The sequence below is a fragment of the Rhea pennata genome, chromosome 7 (genome assembly GCF_028389875.1).
Source record: "Rhea pennata isolate bPtePen1 chromosome 7, bPtePen1.pri, whole genome shotgun sequence".
NCBI classification, from domain to species: Eukaryota; Metazoa; Chordata; class Aves; order Rheiformes; family Rheidae; genus Rhea; species Rhea pennata.
Window position 1 is genome coordinate 18,791,304 of NC_084669.1, and position 19,379 is coordinate 18,810,682.

At 34.9% G+C, this 19,379-nt stretch overlaps 1 protein-coding gene across 1 annotated transcript in view; it reads right to left on the bottom strand.

Annotated features, from left to right (window-relative positions):
* The window catches only part of HECTD2 (HECT domain E3 ubiquitin protein ligase 2), a 37,675-nt gene that overhangs the window by 2,467 nt on the left and 15,829 nt on the right, over positions 1-19,379 (bottom strand). The window contains exons 9-20 of the mRNA XM_062579705.1: positions 18,224-18,372; positions 17,267-17,390; positions 14,004-14,100; positions 13,008-13,115; positions 11,023-11,155; positions 7,458-7,546; positions 5,823-5,981; positions 5,281-5,355; positions 4,708-4,795; positions 4,342-4,448; positions 2,716-2,831; positions 1,955-2,098 (exon numbers count right to left, since the gene is read on the bottom strand). Coding sequence (XP_062435689.1) covers positions 1,955-2,098; positions 2,716-2,831; positions 4,342-4,448; positions 4,708-4,795; positions 5,281-5,355; positions 5,823-5,981; positions 7,458-7,546; positions 11,023-11,155; positions 13,008-13,115; positions 14,004-14,100; positions 17,267-17,390; positions 18,224-18,372 — 1,389 coding nt within the window. The remainder of the gene's footprint in view (positions 1-1,954; positions 2,099-2,715; positions 2,832-4,341; positions 4,449-4,707; positions 4,796-5,280; positions 5,356-5,822; positions 5,982-7,457; positions 7,547-11,022; positions 11,156-13,007; positions 13,116-14,003; positions 14,101-17,266; positions 17,391-18,223; positions 18,373-19,379) is intronic.

Below are 19,379 nucleotides of genomic sequence, written 5' to 3' on the forward strand. Positions count from 1 at the left end.
AGGAGTATTAATCCCAGTGTTACTGTTCAAGATGTGAATAACAGTGGTACTGTTTATATTTACAACACATGTGCCTCAGGTACTCAAGCTGGTTTGTTTGCCTGCAGTCCCCTCTCCCCTCCCTTTCTTTTTTGCTTAAGTTGGAAATATCCCTTATAGGTTTTGCAAATTCCAAATAGCCAAACAACGTCAAAAAAAAAACAAAAAAAAAAACAAAAAAAAAAAAAACAAAAAAAAAAAAAACAGTTCTTCTCTAAATACTAAATTTGGAGTAATCAAAACCCACAACGTGAAGAATGAAGTGGGTTGTGCAGTAGGTATGGACACAGCTAGATGGGCCACAGTTACTGTTAGGATACAAAAGACTGAAAGCTCAGCCTGGTAAAAATACATCCTCACAAACGTGTGTCAGGGCAAAGCACAGAGGAACTGATTGAAGTCCTGAAAAAACAACAGTTCATACATTTTGGTTCAGGTCATGCCAATATTTGAACTTGTGAGTTTCTTCTGAAAACTGAGCTTGAACATATCTGCAGATGTCCCTTCAGATTGCCTGGCTGAAACACTGCAAACACTGCTCATCATTAAGAGGGATTAGTTTGATGAGAACTATTCTTGAGAAATATAAATATTTGTTTTGTCATCAATACTAGATGTCACCAACGTCTGGGCTTACAGCCACAGGCAGAAAGAAACTATGGGATCTTCCTGCCCTTTAAAACCTCAAGTGACAAGCAGGAGGGCACTGAGGGAATTGCATTCTCTGATCCTTCCTTGTGAGCAACACAGTGCCAACATGCCCATGTCCATCACTGCACTGGCAGTCTGACTGCAAAGATTACCTTGTAAAACACAGACCCAGATAACTAAAATACGTGCTATTTCAAAATACATTTTTCAAGTTTCAAAAAAAGCAGCAACTTACAAGACAGTGAAATTAAACAAATTCAAAGATGACTGAATTTTCTTCATTTTTACCAGATCCTTATGTTCATTTAACATATGACTTCAATCAGTTATGGGCTAATTGAATAAAGCTTTAGTAATGATATAAACAAAATTTAGAAACACAGAGAGTTGGCATGCACACAGTTTGGGTCTCCTCAGAAAACCAATAAAATTGTTACTTTTAGAAACATAATAAAAACATTTTAAAGGAATTATGTTAAAAGCTTGAGAGTTGAAGGTAAGCCATCAATTTTTGCTTAGGAAGCTTCAGAACCAGTAAGCTTTTGTAGACAGCTTTCCAGATTATTTAAACCAGCTTCCTCCATTCTTGAGAAAGAAAATACTAGCTGGAAAGCACGAGGAATTTTTTCACTTCAGTACAAAGTGAAACGCTACCAAAAAATCTAAGTACTTGGCATGGACTTCAATTTAACTTTCACAATGAAGTTATGGGCTGCTTTGCTCCAGATACATAGGAGCAACTTCTGCATTAGCAATCCACTTACCCAGAGACCATAAAGGAAAGCTGCATCTTTACCAGCCATACATGTTAAAATCCTTATTTAGCCGGTCAAGAAATAATGTAAATGTTTTTATGCAGCTGTACAGGCTGCTATTCATAGGGACAAGCAGACTCAATGAATTCAGAAAAATTCAAAGTGATTCACAGCGTATTTTAATTAGCTCAGCTGTCATGCTAGGAACAGTAAAGCTAATAGTTTCTTTGTACTGAAGACATGTAAGGAAAATCTTCATAAATAAGTAACTCCTGGACTCAGATGTAAACATTAGCTGGAGAACTGATTTTGTATTAGATAATCATCTGCTAAATTTAGGTAATTAATAAATGGGTTTAATAACATCCTAAGAACAAGCTAGAAGAGACCATAAAGTTTCTCCCTTATAAATTAAGTTTGTTCTTCTTTATAAGGACATTCAAGAGCAACAAGGACTCTCAGAAAATAATTTAAGAATGAAAATAAAGAAAGTTCAGAAAATTATTTACCAATTAGTGGATGTTTCACTCTTTGAAATCTTGAAATTCAAATCAGCCATTCCTCCCACAGGTACTCTATCACTTCCTGTAGCAAAATGTAGCAGCTTCTTTTGAAGGTCAAGAGAAAATCCAAGTACTACATCCCAAAAGTATCTTTATTCAAGACAGAGGAACAAGAAAATGGTGCAAGATGAAATATCCTGACAAAGCAGAAGGATATAACACAACTGCAAATACTATATGATAAATTGTCACTAGCTACAAATTTAATAAGTAGGACATCAGTACTATCCTAATACATGAAGTTTTGAAAAAATTCCTGGGGATTTGATACATACGGCATTAGTGAATTTTACAATGATTTATTATCAAATGATGCCCCAAACCACTTTTATATAAAATGTTGTCCTACTGTTATAAATATCCTGAGTATCTAGCAGTATTTGAAGAGAAAAAAACACTTTTAGAAGATTGGATAATAAAGACTCAGGTTTCACCATGCAGGATTTGAAACTATTGTTCTTTTTGACTACTTCCAACTCAAACTGGTTATATCCTTCTAAACATACCCAGGAAGACATCATATCATTAAGACTCTAGGTGTTCCTACTTGCAGATAAATTAAGTCTGTCTTATCCGGAAAAACATTTTTAAAGCTTCAATCATTTATGATTTATTTTCAGACTATATTCAAAGAAGAGATTATTCCAAACAGTCTACCATTCTATACTGTTTATTTAGAATAAAAATAATAAAAGATTTAAACCTACCGTATAGTAAGATCAGTTTTCTGGTAGCCCTCATATTGGGTACTTCGCTGTAAAGCGGACATATCCAGTTCAGGACTACCACAAACAAGAATTTCAACCTCTTCTGGACGAAGTAGCTGTCAGAAGTGAATTGTAAAACATTTTTGTTAAAGATGAGAACCGATGCTACAAGATCCCCATTAAAAATTATTTAGGATATTTTGTTTTCATTATAGAAAATTTAATGATATTCAAATATAAATTTATAACTTTGATCGAGCACGTTGTTTCATAGGAAAATAAATTCCTTGACATTTTGATGAATCTCTTACTACTATATATAGTAGAAAGCAAAGTTAGTGGAAAACATCAAATTTAGCATATTTCTTTTATACCTCATTTCTCTTCCATTATTACATGTATTACACTGTCTTGCTTGTCTTTCAGTTAGATTACAAATGAGTCAGGAAGAAAATTAGGTTTTTACATCTGGAGTTCACAAACAGGGTCTTATCTCTTTTTTTCTTAATACAATTTTTATTTTATTTCTACCCAAAGTGAACTGATAAGGATCAGTGGCAGACAGAATCTGACTCTTTGTTGTACACACTATGTGCAATGCTAATACATAAAACAATAAATCATGTTAAATGACTGCTAAACTTGCACTAGTAGAACCTACTTCTTAATCATTTACTACAACATTTTTAAGCTGCATGAAAATACTTCATGGCATTTCAATGGATTTTCAGTCTCCTTCCTGAAACTTCCTTGCAGTTGGTCACATTTCACTTTTCTGCAAGCGTGTCATATTTGGTTAATTTCACAGGATTGCAGAAATTTTCATGCAAATACTAACTGCCTCTTCCTTCTCTTCTTACTGCACAAGGAAGAATGTAAAATATAAAAGACATTCCAACAGCCAAATAGGACTGTGTACACAAGAATCTTTAATATCAGTCTCATTGAATATTCTTCCAGCAGAATGTAATGGGTTTTTGGAGCTTTACACCTGTGACTGTAGGCAATACAGAGAGTCCTTGTAAATGTTCACACGAAAGCTTGTGAAGTGTCAGTGAAAACACACTGCTAAAAATAAAATAATTTGTGGACCTTTATTTATCTGTTTCTAATAGATCACTGCAGATAATAGCTCATTGCCTGCTTAATTCCTTTTGTTCTTCTTGGACTCTGGGGACTCTTGCAAACTTGCTCCCAGAGTATTATACACAATCTACAAACATGGAACTTTACTCTTATCCTTAAGAGAAGTTATGCACAACTTGGCTGTGGTGTATTATGTTACTCTGGATCAACCCTGCTCTATTTTGCAAGTAAAACACTGTTTAAAAAAACCCAAAAAACCACAACCCAGTGTCCTCAACCTATGACTTTTACTACTTCGTTTTCTTCCCTCTTCTCCTTGTAAAATTACTGAGAGTCCTGATGGTGAAGAGAGCAGGACAAAACTACGTCTGAACCTGTGACTCCTCGGTAGCAAAACAAACATCCCTATATAGTTATAACTAGATGTTTATATTCAACTACATTGATTAAATAAGATTCCTTATGAACCCTAATAACATCATTAGTCATTCTCACATATCTGAAACAGAAGCGAAAAATTATGCTTTACTTTACTCTTACCAGCAGCGCATATGAAGCACAGACACTGTGAAATCCGTAATAGAAAGCTGCAAATTGTTTGTAGATCGATTTATTGAGAAGAAAATCAACATAAAGCTGCACATATTCTAAAAAAAGAAAAATATTTTAATTTTGTTATATTGTAAGAGTTTTAGACAATCACTTGTTGTGCCATCTCAAACTGCATTGAATTAATAAAAATGAATGCCTTTTACTTTAGGTACTAATAAGATCCTATTAAGGTTGGTAGAGAAAATTTTAAGAATTTCAATGTCACACTTTGAAATTTATCAGTTTTTCCCTTTATAAGTCTAAATTTTGTTTAACAATCTGCCAAGTTTGCATAATTAATATGTATTGAAGTACCTTTTCTATTCTGATTTGTGACTGGAATTTTATCTCCATTTGGCTTTAGGTTGTAAGATTTTATAACACCAAATTCTTCCTGAAAAACCTGGGGAAAGAGAGTTTTTAAGCTCAGTGCTAGAGAAGAGGTTCATATACTCACAAATTACAAAGCTTGTATTTTTTATTGCAAGTATTTATATCACTTTTTAGAATATGCTGCTAGTATGACGATTTTTTAAAATTAAATATTACCCGTTTTCAACAACGCCACAAAGTCACTGATTGTAAGGCGATAGTGTCAGAGGATGCAGAAAGCTAGAAACGCACCAGCAGCAGGATGCAGAATCCTGGCAGTCAATACTTAGGCTGACTTGAAATGCAGCCACAGCTCAAAGCCCTGCGAGATGGAGTGGGCTGTTGCATGCCCTAAGCTCCAGCAACTTGACTGATGCTCGTAAGCGAGCTTTCATCTCGTCCAGTTACATTTCAAACACTCAGCAAGCACTCTTTGTGGGCCACTCCATTGCAGAAACACTGGTTACAAATTACTGAACTAGTCTGAGAATCACTTATCATTGTGTATGTAATGACCTGAAAGGTTGAGTAAAAATCCTCTTCAACATTGCCTTCATAGGATAGAAGTTCACTTAGTCCATGGGCCAATTCCTACAGTAACAGTAAAAAAACCTTTAGTAAACTTACAAAACTAAAGAATGTGCTTTACAAGGACATACCAGAATCATTACACTATACAAGAAGTACCTTGGAAAAAAAAAAAAAGCATATTCAAAATGTTCATATATACTAGAAAACATAGTGCCTGAATAATACATTCAAAAGAATGAGTTTTTTTTTTTTTTTTTAATTTCAATATAAGCTATTAAATTTTCCATTTCTGTATGGAAAACATGCCCAGAACATTTATATTGATCTTTAGTATTCTAACTTCAATAAAAGTAGAACTGTAGAAATTCTACTTTGCTACAGAATGTGGAGAATTTCTATTTTCAGTACAAAAAGGGAGACTTTATCAGTCAACACACAAAAAAGGGGCTCTTCTGAAACCATGTATGATTCAAACATTAAATAGATTTTAAATTAGTAATACAGTCTCTAAAATACTTAATACTTACTGGCATAATCTGAACCAGGTCTTCTAACGTAACATCACAGATACCTACGAGCGTGTTGTGATCACAGGGAACAATGGGAGGACTCAACAATTTCTTGTAACAGCAAGGTGGAAAACGAATATCCAGGGTGATGCTATTATACACAGCAAGTCCCATAAGCTATGCATGTTAAAGGTTAAGGGGGAATAAACCTTCACATTCTTGCTGTAGTTAGCTTTTTAATTAATTTGGAAAAAATATTCAAATTTTTCCTGAGCATACTCTAATATATGCTAAATAAACTGACAGAATGGAAATAATGTCAGTCCAAAAAATTTAAATAATTTTAAACACAATCTTATACTTTAATTAGGTAAAAATTAAAGCAGTCAATGCACATTGACAGAACATTTGAAGTCCTTCATCTTAATATTTGATAAAAATATTTCCTGAAGCAATTGTTTCAAAGTATTGTTATGATAAAAAAAAACCTGCAGATCCAGATGTTTAATTCAAAAATTATAGACAGCACTCATTATAGTAATTTTTCTTTTGAATAAAATTAAAAGCATAAACCCAAATCAGTGCTGGCACTACAGCTCATCAACTAACCCATTTAAGACTATCTGATGAAACATCACAGACACAGAGTTTGGGGAAATAGATAGGGGTGGGAGAGCACAAGCTACTAATTTAGTTAAAAAAAAAAAAGATAACTTGCATGTATAAGATTAACTGATTCCTCTTCTCAGACTTGTATTTGTTACTGCCAGATTTGCTATTATAGTCTACTGTTTTCGTTTCACATTGAGGCAACTTATACTTGAGAAATATCACACATTTTGTCATAAAATTTAAACATGTAAAACAAATACAAAACCAGAATAATTTTTCAATTAGTTTCAATTAAAGTAGATGAATCATTCAATTTAGTCCCCTTTGCCCCATACTCATGTAATTAATTACTTAAATATATCTGTTGATAAATGAGATAATGCTTTCCATGTCCTTATTGTTTAAATAAGATACATCAAAACATTAAATAATGAGTTACCTGAACAAACAGTTTGTAGTACATATTCGAAATTATAACAAAAAATTAGCAGAATACTCTTATGACTCAGCTTCCCATTAGTAAAATGGGAACATCATCATCTCATTATTGTTAACTATGCGTCTGAGGACTTTGTACATGGGCACGACAGAAAAGCTAGGAAACAGACCTATCCTCGAGACAGGTCTGAGGACAAGCTTCCATTCAGTTACCTCTCCCCCCAACACATACTGATGGACAGGGATTTAAATGAAATAATGAAATATTAATGCACACAAGGTCATTTATGTTTACAGAATGAGATCAAAAAACATAACTATGGCAAAAAAAATGACCATGTATACATTTAAGATTGCACATGCAATCTTAATTTTAGTATTTTCTGACTGCAAAATGTACCACGCACCCATAAACAAACATTTTCTTCCTATTTTTAGTTCTTTTGCTTGAATGACATTCTTTTTATATATTCAAAGTAGAACATACTTGTACATACAGTATCAGAATGAGCTGGAAGAAAATCTTCTGGCCACAATGAACCCACATAATGGCTCTTTAAACGCCTGTTCATACAGCACCTTCTAGTGAACATAAAAGGATACAGCGCCAACCAGCCGGAATTCAGAGTAGTTATCACATTTAAAGCTGCTGAACCAATGACAGTGGGAATCCTTGTGATACATGAACATACCTGTAGGCACAAGACATTTGTTCTTTACAGAGCTTTATCTTCAATAAAAGATCATACTAAAACATTCTTTTCTCAGATATATCCTTAACAAGCACGTCTATCAGCATAAATCTCCATGCTTGTTTTCAACTCTATGTCCTCCTTTCCGCAGGAGGAGCAGATGAGAAGCTCACAACAAGGATCACCAACTGGAGCTCCAAAGCAGGATCAATTGTATCAGCCCTGATAGGCATTGGTGTAATGTATTCTTCAATATTTCTAATAACAGACGTTGTACACCACCTGTATACAGTCTATTTCAGCACTTTGTAATCTGTACAACCAGAAGTGTAACTGTCTAACCTAAAACTTCCGTGCTGTAGTGTAAGCCCATTTCTTCCTGCCTTCCAATATGGGCAGCAGATCACAATCTTTAAAAATGCAGGCAGGAATTCCATGATACAAATACTACAAGCTTTGTCATCTTAGAACAACGCTGTAAAAAGTCTATCTTGTACATGCACCTGCAGGAAAGGCGTATTCTTCATATTTTTGTAGCCAAAATTTCAGTTAGAGAAGTTATAAAACAAACAAATAAAATCCCCCAAATAATCACAAACCCTAAAACAAAAAACCTCCAATTATCAACTGGCTTAAATCAGAAGCTAAAGCCTACTAAAATCAGGGCTGTAAAATGGTATGACTCCTATTTGCGTCAGATGTTTTAAAGAGAAACAGAAAGGAAAAACCTACATAAAGAAACCACCTAACAGCTTTAAGTCGTCTAGGGAAGAAATATTCTCAGAGAAGCAAGAAAAGTAACTTATACCCTAGTTAAGCAAGCACCAAGAGTGAAATTAACTTCAATTCATAACTAAATTGGATAAAAACTGAGGGCTGGTTTTAATTTGTTGGGACTGAATGGGTCTACAGTATAACATTATTTCCACAGCCAGCATGTAAACCAAAGCACTAACTCGTCCTAAGGATATCCAGTATGCAGTGCCTCACCTCATCTTCTTTTGTAAATGAGGTTGTGGGAAAATATAGATTTATATGAAAATCAAACTCCTTGGTCAAAAAGAACCCCTGTGCCCCCAAAGAAAACAACCCCCCCCCAAAATCTGTCTCAGGGACCTCTAGCCCTTATGAGAAACTACAGCTAAAAATTTGCCTTCAGAATTTTTATTTTTCCCTTGTTCTCCTGAGTAATCTCACTTTTTCTTTCAAACCTGAGTTACACCAGTGAGCTCATCACAAAAGGTTCAGGCAGGGCCATCACCAGAAGCAGCAGGACAGCTGTGCACCAGGAGCACCAGGTCCATGCACCAAACAGCAGCGATGCTGAACAGCTGAACTCTGTCCTTCCAAGCTTCACTGACAGACATTATTTGCAACTTAAGCATTAACAAATTACTCTTGAATGTTTCCAAACTCATCAGTTACCAAGCTCTGCTGACAGCACATTTTTATTAACAGAACTGTCAAGCTTAAGAACAATTTCTCTAGGATAAATTGTTTCCTATTAAGTTTGTTATCACTAAATGTTATTTCTCCACACAGACCTTTTTTTTCCCTTTACTAGAAAAGGATTCTAGGCAAATAATGATCTCTGCAGGTATGAGATATTTCTGGCTTAAAACTCTGTGGATCTTTTAAAAGGAGTCCTCTAAGCAATGGAGTACCATGCATTTCGGAGGCAACTCCAGACAGACAGACAAGCTCTTGTACTCTATAAAGGGCCATCAGGTGTCATGCTGAATGACAATAACCAATCAGTTTTTCTAGTCTAAACAACCTCTGCACACACTAATCCAGAAACATATTAGTGACATTTATACACAACAGAGGAAAGCTGACTCATTTGAACAAATATAAAGTGGGGGGAAAACCCTCCAAGAGCCATCTACAGCAATACAGAAACAGTAGACTGAACTGCTTGGTTACAAATGGTCATTCAGATCTAATATCCTATTTACTCAGAAGTCTTCCTTATTTTCCCCCAGGCCTGAAAATGCTATCATCAGCAGCTCACAGGCCCTAGTAACCACAGAGGCAGCCTATTCCATTCAGTGTCACATCTGCCTGTACCTTCCCTGCTCCTGATTCAAAGACCTTGCTCTTCTGAGAGCATCTCAGATCAGTCCACTATAAGAATACCGGCCCCATGCACACATGCAAACAGCAGATATCACCACAACTACTCAGGTAAGAACTAAGCTCTACTAATCACAAAGAAACTGTGCTAGAGCTTGCAGACACTGAACTATCAGTGCAGCTGAAACAATTGATACACAGGTGGCCACCAGAATTGGCAGTTTGCCATGACCATGCACAACATCATCACCCGACTGCAGCTACTTATGGAAAACCAGGGAGATCCTCTAAAGCAACAACATGAGGACAGCTGAGGGCAGTTTAAGAGTAGAAAACACAGCGTGAGAAGGAAGAGTCAAGAACAGTGGGTGAGAACAACAAATACATTTGGCCTTATCAGCACTTGAGTATTTACTAAACTATCTACTGTTATGTGTTACTTTTGCAATAAAAATACCATTTTCTGATTTTAACCAAACAACATATTTAAGCTAAATGGGAAGATTCTTATTCTGGTTCCAAATATTGGAATATACTCCACATACACTCTTGTATTTATCCTAGAAAATTTCCAAGGGCAAATATCAGTATTTGAACAGTTGGAACGATTTTTGCTTAATCTTCTTAGCTAGTTAGTAAGTCAGGAATACTCACAAGAACTACTCAGGAAATAAACTGAAAGCACCTGCTCAAAGGCCCAATTCCACCAGATATGTAACAGATTTAAACTATCTTTGTCCCATTTCATAAAATAATTAATGGCCTTCTCCTGTCTGCGTACAGGCAAATCAAGGTCCTGTCTCTGGCTAGAGCTGGAAACACTGTAACACAACAGATGTATCAATAGGACTTTTTTTTTTTTTTTTTTTTTTTTTTTTAAATCCACTGCTGTCTTGAATCCTCCTGTTTTATACTCAATGTTCATATTTTGTTAGGATCCCTAAGCTGGTGAGTACCACTAGCCTAATGGTCCTAATAAAACATGAACACGGAGCCTCTGGTTTGTGAAATGAGATTTAGCACGACTAAAGCCTTAGAAAGTTTAATCCTACTTTTTATTCTAATTCCATTAATGAGAGGTTTGTTCACCTTTAATTTTATCCTACCACTGAAATGAAGCCTCAGTTTCTCAAGGACACTCAAAACCTCCTTGTCAAAAACCCCCAAAATCTTCGGAGCTCTTCAAAACATCCCATTCTCTTCCACTATCTTCTACGCCTAACGGTCTTCCCAACTGTACTGATGACATGACATGCCATCTTTTGTTTTCACAATATCAATTTATTAATTGACTAACCTGCCCAAAATTGGACTAATGAAAATTCCTATTCATCACTATTTTGGCAATTTAAAATTAACAATTTTTAAACTTGTACTTGAGGAAAAATACGAGGACTCACCATAGTCTGGATGGAAAATTTGTCGAATTAGAAGAAGAAACCACTCTTTTGTCAGGCCACCCATATCAAGACCAGCTTCTCCTACAAACGTGACTTTCAACTTCTTTTTCAGATCTGCCCTCTTCCTTGCCAACTATTACAAAAAAGAGAGATTTTAAAAAGTAGACTTAACATTATTACAACTTCTAGACATACAGAACACATTTCCTCATCTTTACAGCTCATACCAGAAAGCTCTGAACTAGTAATTTGCATCATCTCCTACTAGTAGGTCACAATTGCATTAAAAAAAGAAAATCATTTGGGGAAGCAGGTCTTATGACCACCTGACATCATCAACCCACTTGCCCAGAATGCCTCTCCCTAGACTGGAGAGCAAGTTCAGTGTTTTGCAAAGCAGCCTTTTAATGAGCTACTAGATTCTAAAACATTAAATTTGAGTCTGTCTAGAATACTCTGGACCTATCCTCTTTGATCTATGCAAGTGCCAGCCTATCAGGAAGAAATGCTAGCTTTTTTTTTTTTAAAAAAAGCATCCTTGCTGGGAGATGTTTAACAAATAAGGTGGTAACTAAAATTGTCAACATTTGGACATAGTTCTATTCAGCACAGTGCATCTGCCAGCAAACACCAACTGTTTCGCAGAGATGGTTTTTAGACTGTAGTAACACCTCTTTTCATTATTTTGTCCTAGAAGACTACATGCAGCATTTCATCCATGCATGCAAGAGGCCTGCAAAGAATTAGATTACAGCCTTTCACAATTAGCATTGACCATCCAGATAATGTCCCTGTCCAATTTTCCTCTAAAATTACTGACAACTCCAGAAAAAGCTTTTAAACCAATTAGGATGATGTATGTACTAAAACAATTACAGTTTTTAGCTGCTCAAGTAAGTCCCAGTTGTGTAAATTTTATATGTATGGGTATCGCTATTATTTGATTTTTAACTAGTTGAATTTACTTTCCTTTGCAAATTAATTTTCAAATTTTAAATGAAATAAAATGTCTCCACCCCCCCTTCCATTCCCCACTCTCTAAAGAGAATGGAAATTTTATAGCACATTTTTTACTCATCCATAAGATGGGCAGAAGAAAATAAATAGGAGAAGGTTTTGACTTTCAGAACTCTTGTAGTTCACAGTTATAACAGTATGATAGATAAAAACCTACAATGCTTCAGATAAAGCAGTTCATATTTCTTCTGCCTTCAGAGATGAAACTAAAATAGATTGGCTTTAATCTCACAAAAAAGTTTAAACTGATGTTTTCTGGACATGAGTAATCAGAACTGATCCAACAGTCTTGATTTGCTTACATCTTTTCACCATTTGAAACAATTTTTCAATACCATCAGGCTGCTTTTTGTGTTGAAAAAGATTAGGGAACTAGATTTCATTATTTTCAGTATTTAATGTTAATATAAAAAGGTTCCATGGACACATCTATCTCTTTTCTATAAAAGGAAAAATTATATTCAGAAACATGAGTAGTTAGTTAAAACACAGATATGAAGTTAAAGAAAGTTTAAAACAAATATTATAGGATAGAGAAGTTAGTGCAGGAAAAGGATATAAATATTTCAAGAATTAGAATAGAACAACTTCATCTAGTGGTTAGACTAGCCACTTACTGTTGGTGCTTCTACCATGGAAGAAGGTAGTAGGTAATTTGATAATTAGCATGGTATGCTTAAGGTAAAAATTAAGAACAAGCAACCAACAGACTACGTAGCGTGCGAACATACGTGCTCATTGTGGGCTTCACTATGGAGAAGTACAAGGACAGAAAACAAAATTCAGAATGTCCAACTCAATCTATTCTGCATCACTGCTGTTGTGACACAGTAATTCAGTTTTATTTAGTATTATGCAGCTACATTTCCTAGCTCTCTGCACAGAAAGATTTAAATGACTTATCATATTGAAATCAAAACGCAATAGCTACTTTGCAGTAACACACCATTTAATTAAATTTGTGATACCTCATCAAGTGAATCACTAACAAGGTGCGTTCTCCTCACTTTCACATTTAGGAACAACATATTCATGTCAGGTTTCTGTCTGCGAGAGACTTTGTCCACAAGGCTTTGCTATTTGAATGGAAAAGAAACATCATACATACATCTTCATTTAAAAAACAAAGCGTCACACTGGCTAAATGCAGAAAATCCTTACTATCTTATATTAAAGACATTACCCTAGTATGACAGCTGCTTCGATACTTGCAAGAAGTAGAGAGCAATACAATCTCTTTTCTACTGCAGATAGTATCTACCTCATATTCTAATAAACTTATCGGGATGTCTAAGCCAGAAGACGGTAACTGTGCTGCAACCTTTTAAATTCCACAAATAGTTAAAAACATGTACCCACAAGACTCTAGAGTTTGGCTTGCATTTTATTTATCTATCCACAAGACAGGTCCAGCAGGACAGTAACTGCTATGCGGTGCTCCCATACTGAGCACTGGGGAAACCAAGAGCACCTGCCATCTGAAGGAAGTCACCAAAGGAGGGAGACAAACCCTCTTTCTAAAGAAAAACTGCCCAGAAGCAGACCTCTTCTGTGGCTTGTGAACATACAGTTGCACCTTGGTCTTCAGTGACAATACATCTTTATGAATCAAACAGGAAGTGGATCACAATTCTCAGGGAAATCATCTTCTTTAATTATCTTATTAACTAAACTTGCTAGGACATCATGCTGACGTCTCAAATAGAACTAAGAAAAAGTTTACTGAAACTCTCCCCCCACAACACTATTTATGAGCATCCTGAAGCCAAACACATTAAAACAGGAAAACCTGAAAGCATTCAGTGTGTTTATTTGTAGACTGATAATTGTAAAGCAGCGCAAGTACTTTTTCAGGGTAGTCCTAAATATCAGAAGTTCTTATGAAGTGCTGTACAGAATATTTAGCTAAAGATATATAAGATTACAATTGATTAGACACAAACATTTATCACTAAATGACTTACCCGTGCAATACTTATCATCTGTTGCTCCGAATCCCTTTGAATAATAACTTTTTTTGCTGCTATTGAAATAATAAATGGGTACTGACAGAAAGAAAACCTGAATGACAAATGAAGAAAAAGAAAAGATAAAACATTTCCTAAAGAGCAAAAGAGGAGTGAATCTTTATTTTAGTATTCAATAACCATCTTCCCTCTACTGGTCTTAATTTGTAAATATATATGTAAATATATACATACTCAGCTTAGTAAAACTCACACCATTTAGTTACAAATACTATGAGCAGAAACTCTAATCAGCAATAGTATGCATCCTAAACAAACCTCGTTTTTGTTTATCATTGCTCAATAGTCCTAAGAAAATGCAGTTATCAGTTACAGATGGCAGGAAGTATCTCCTGCTCTGAATATTAAATTTGAATTGCTACACTGAACTAATGAAAATGTGAACATCATCTTACTAAATATAAGCAAAACAACTATCTCAGTGCAGCATCCTCAGATGCACAGTACAGATATTTCTCTTTTGGTTTATTTGCTGCAGATCTGCTTTTCAAAGGCATTGATCTTCCACAGGTCCATCTGATTTAATCAAAAGCTACAGGTGCTCAGTATTTCTAAAATATCGTATTACATCAACATTTCATTGCAATCAAATAATACCAAAGATTTAGAAAAACTTCAGAAATCATTAGGTAACAGATACTTTAGTAAGTCTTTTGGTCATTTAGCTCATGGAAGGTAGATAATAGCAGTTCTAGTTCAGCAAAATACCCTAGTTTAGAAAAAAATATAGATATTTACAAGCTTGTGTGTGTGAACCTGTAAGGATATAACTCTGATAAGCAATAATGCTAGCAGCATTTAGTACACGTTTTGTTTGACAATGCATATACACTACGTCAATATTATGATACGCAATAGAATACAACAGCTTTTCTCCTGTGCAGACTTACTGTGGAGCACGTAAATTTGCATTCAAGATGCCAAACCTTAGAACAGTCCAATCAACTGGCTAAGCAACTTAATAGCAACAAAGAAATAACCAAAGTCATGTCGCATTTGAATCTAGATGATTTCTTTACCTTGGAAAGTATTATGTAGGTATATTCAAAATCTCAAAAGTCAGTAGTTTATACTGTCAGTACTGAGAAGTATTGTATATGTAAATCAAAAGCAGACAGTTTGATTTAAGATACAAGCCAAAGCAAGTCTCATACGTTGTCTTCTTCTGATGTCAATTTGCAGCCAACTCTTTCGTTTTTGTTCCCAAATTATTTGTAACTATGATTACGACACTGTAAAGAGGCATTTGGTAAAACACTACACAACTCTCTCTCTAACAAAAAAAAAAAAAAAAAAAAAAAAAAAAAAAATCCATAGATTTTCTATACTACATTGAATATTCATTTTTCTGAGAATTTTGCTTAGCTTCTGGAAATTTATACAGATCATTGATGTTGGGAAGACAAACACCTGAAAATGGTTGCAAAATTCCATTAGGTAGTCCCAATTATCACCAATATCTTGACCTACATTATCTTTGCAGGCACTTGTGTGTCTACTCTTTCTTCTACTGAAACAGAAGCTGCTGCAGTCTGCCTTTCTCAGAAGATGAGCTCAAAATTTGTTCCAGGCTAACACCAGCTGAACAACCTCTGACAGGCTCAGGTGTACAGACTGAGCTAAGTCACCTAGCAGAAGTTCATACTTAGGTAACCAGACTGAGTTTCAGATCCTGCATACATGCCCTGGATCTTGCACATGAGGAGGTCTAGATTCTACTGTTTTCAAGAATGAAAGAAAAAAGAAGAAAAGATCTCTCACTGGCCTCCTGGAAATCTTGATCTAAAACTTTTATCATGGAGTCTTTACTTAGTTGGAAGAATTAGTATTTCAAAATATTTTATATGCAAGGTTAACTGGAACTTGCTTATACTGGTCCTTATTAATTCTAAGCACACAGCCTTGATTGGGATTCTTTAGTTTTAAAGTGCAGCTATGCAGATTTACAAGATATAGATTGAAGAAAAAAGAGTGGGAATACCAAAGTAAAAAGAATCAAATTCATATTGAGAGTGATAGTCTGTGTTACTTCAGAGACTACAGATCAAGCAACTTTTTTTGTGATAGATACTGAATTCCCAGTGTCCCAGCTGACTGAAAAGAACTGGAGCAGATAGAAATCTCAGAGCTCTTTTGTAAGTTCAGAGGTAGGTGCCAAAGTAGCCAGAGGGTATCCATGCAAAAAAGCAGTCTGAAGCTCACCCTCACTGAAACACTAAAACTTTGACTGAGACTACATAAAGCCTACTATACATTTACTGCTATCATTTCTCACGTTATTTTTTCTTCCCCTTTAACTTCTCAAGCAGAATATCAGACATCACCCAGCTTAAAATGCCTGTTTTGGTGGAACAAATTCTGCCCTCCAAGTTTTCCTCAATAATCTGCTGAAGGCAGTGAAAACTGTATATACATATGAACACAAGAACATCTGGAAGCTGATGTCTTAAATCAGGATACTGAAAAAGTCTTGAAATAAAGGGAAAGTAAAAATGATCTTGTGATTCTAGCCATGAACACCCAGCAATGAATCTGGAGAGGTTATTTTTCAGGTTGCTGAAAAATACATCTATATTAAACATTGTAATTTTTTAATTAATAAAACAGTATTTTAAAACTCAGCAGAAAGATTGAATGCCTATTTCTCTATATGTTTCTAAATAAAACTTCTGGCTGTCTCTCACAAGAGACAGCTTCAGCCTGTATAAGCTTCAGCCTGTAAAGATTTAAGTTATATTCTTATTTTTCAAGTAATAGAAATCGTTCCAGTGAAATCATTTGGACTAACAAGAATACATATATGTAAAGAGGTGCTTAAGTCTTTTCAGGATCAGAGCCACATATAACACAAAGGCTGATTAGATGCACGTTTATTGTTAAGTGGTAAGTATGCACATACCACTCTGTGATTATGTTAGAGGTTAAAAATATGATCACGGTAAGAGGTAGTAAGTACAAAAAGCAGCAGAGAAGTCCGTATCAATAAACAAACTCATTACTATCTATAATTTATACCTTAATCCATTTCACAAAGATGGAATATGAATTCTATTACCGTCAACCTCAAATCCATCCAGTGTCTGCAAACAATAGTTACGCTGTTTTCCAGTAAAATATAATATTTAATATGGCATATATAAAAATAGTATGTAAAGACAGATGAAATATTATTTAACAAGAACCTTATTTTTCCTTCTTACCTGTGAGAGTTTCCATAACATTGCCAGTTATGATATTCTTCCATAAGATCAATATGATCGAGTGTAGAATTATAGAAATCCGTATATGAAATAATAGGAGGACTACTTAGACTATTTGAAGCATCTGAAAAGAAAATACAAAGGTCTTTCAAAATACTGCCCTGATTAGGCATATCAGTTTCCAGGCATTCTGAGCACTAACGATCTCAGAAACTTGTAAAATTGATCAGCTAATAACAACTTTGTCTCAGTCTTAGCCATAGAATTACAACTGTAACATAATACCAGATGTCATCATATTAATAGCTATAAAAACAGTAATTCCTCAGCTCAGTCCACCTATGAAAACAAAAAGCTTGGTATCTTTTTTTTTTTTTTTTTTTTTTTTTTAACATGAAGAGCAATTCCTCTACAGCATTTGACTCTAGTCAATTCAGTGACATACAATATAAGTTAAGGTGTCATGGATGAAGATTAATGCCATATTCAGATGAAATCTCTGAAAAAATAACTTGAAAGATGGATTTCTTATACAACCTCACTTAATTTCAAACACACCTATGGCTATAACCTACAGGCTTTGCAGGTAAGTTATGTGTTTGACTTTGATGCCTGTTCACAAAATGGGATGGAAAGGAAAACCCTAACCACAGGTTACTTCTACAGATTTTTGTTTGAATGATCTTCAGTTGTTGCCATAGGAGAAAATTATACATAACAATTCTCTACTAAAAAGCAAGTATGAAGACTTGCCAGTAGAAGATGTCTGTTTCTGCTTAGAAGCAGTAAGATACTTTTCATCATTCTCTTCTACTGTACTTCTTACTGTGCCACCATCCCTGTCACTTTCCTTCTCAAGAGAAGTATAAACTGTTCCCCCACCCAAACCATATATATGTGTACACACACACACACACACACACACACACACACACACTCTTGAAGAAAAAAACCTACTAAATAAAGCCAAGACTTTGGTTGCTGATGGAATCCACCAGGTACACTTCACCATGGGTGGAAACTCCTCAGGTTTTGCAGGAAACAAGCGTAAAGAAATAAACTGCAGTAACCTGTCCACCAGCTGCTTGAACCTTCTCTGTGAAATCCTAGAACAAACATTCTGCAGTTACTCCTATGTGATCACTGCTCACACTGAAGCCTTTATTATCAAGTTTTCAACACTATTTTCTGAAGAACATACTTTTGTCCTATACATAAAAACAAAACTATAGTTTGAAGCAGCATGCTTTTAGTATTAGCACACAAAAATGCTCTTCAGTGCAAAAGCAATCTCTTCAAATATACCTTTTTAACATCTGCAATTTAAAAAAGAATTACATGTGAATCATTACTTCTTTTAGTTAGCAAAATATTAAAAAATAAAAACATATCTATTTCAGCACACAATCTGAACACTGAGCAATTCTCAATTTTTGATTGATATTCAATCTTAATGAACACTGAAAAAGACTTCAAGCATTTGTGACAAGTGCACATTCTAAATCACATGCTCTATCACTTCCATAATCATAGCAGAAATGTGTGCATATATATATACACACACGCATTTAGATACATTAAAAAAATCCTTTTAGAACTAAAAGCTCTCATTTTTAAGTGGTTTAGACTTCTAATGCTTGTTTTAAGAATAAAAAATATTAATCTGCCTAGTACATCCTTACCCATGAGAGTAAATTTGATTTGCAAACATTGTTCCAAATGAAATGATAATTACCACAATTTTAAGCAAATGTGGACACATCTGGGGGGAATGGAGGAAACATGCACACATACATCTACCTATGTATGTAATCCCTATCCTTGCAGAGGAGGGATCCTTAATTAACAGATTCACTCTAAGACGGAATGAATCGCTCTAATTCAGGCAAACTTAAAGGATATTGTTTGGACAGTTATACCCATAAATGACTTTAGTTTGGTGATATTAGAGGTTTTTTTCCCATTAATTAAAATTTAATGCCTCAAATATACTCTCTCATCACTTTTATAACTGTATGAATCAAGGAACTGCTTTCATTTGTGGTTTTCATACTCTAGAGCAAAACTACAACAACTTTTGGAAATAATGCAAAAAGAGAGCTTTATTTATACA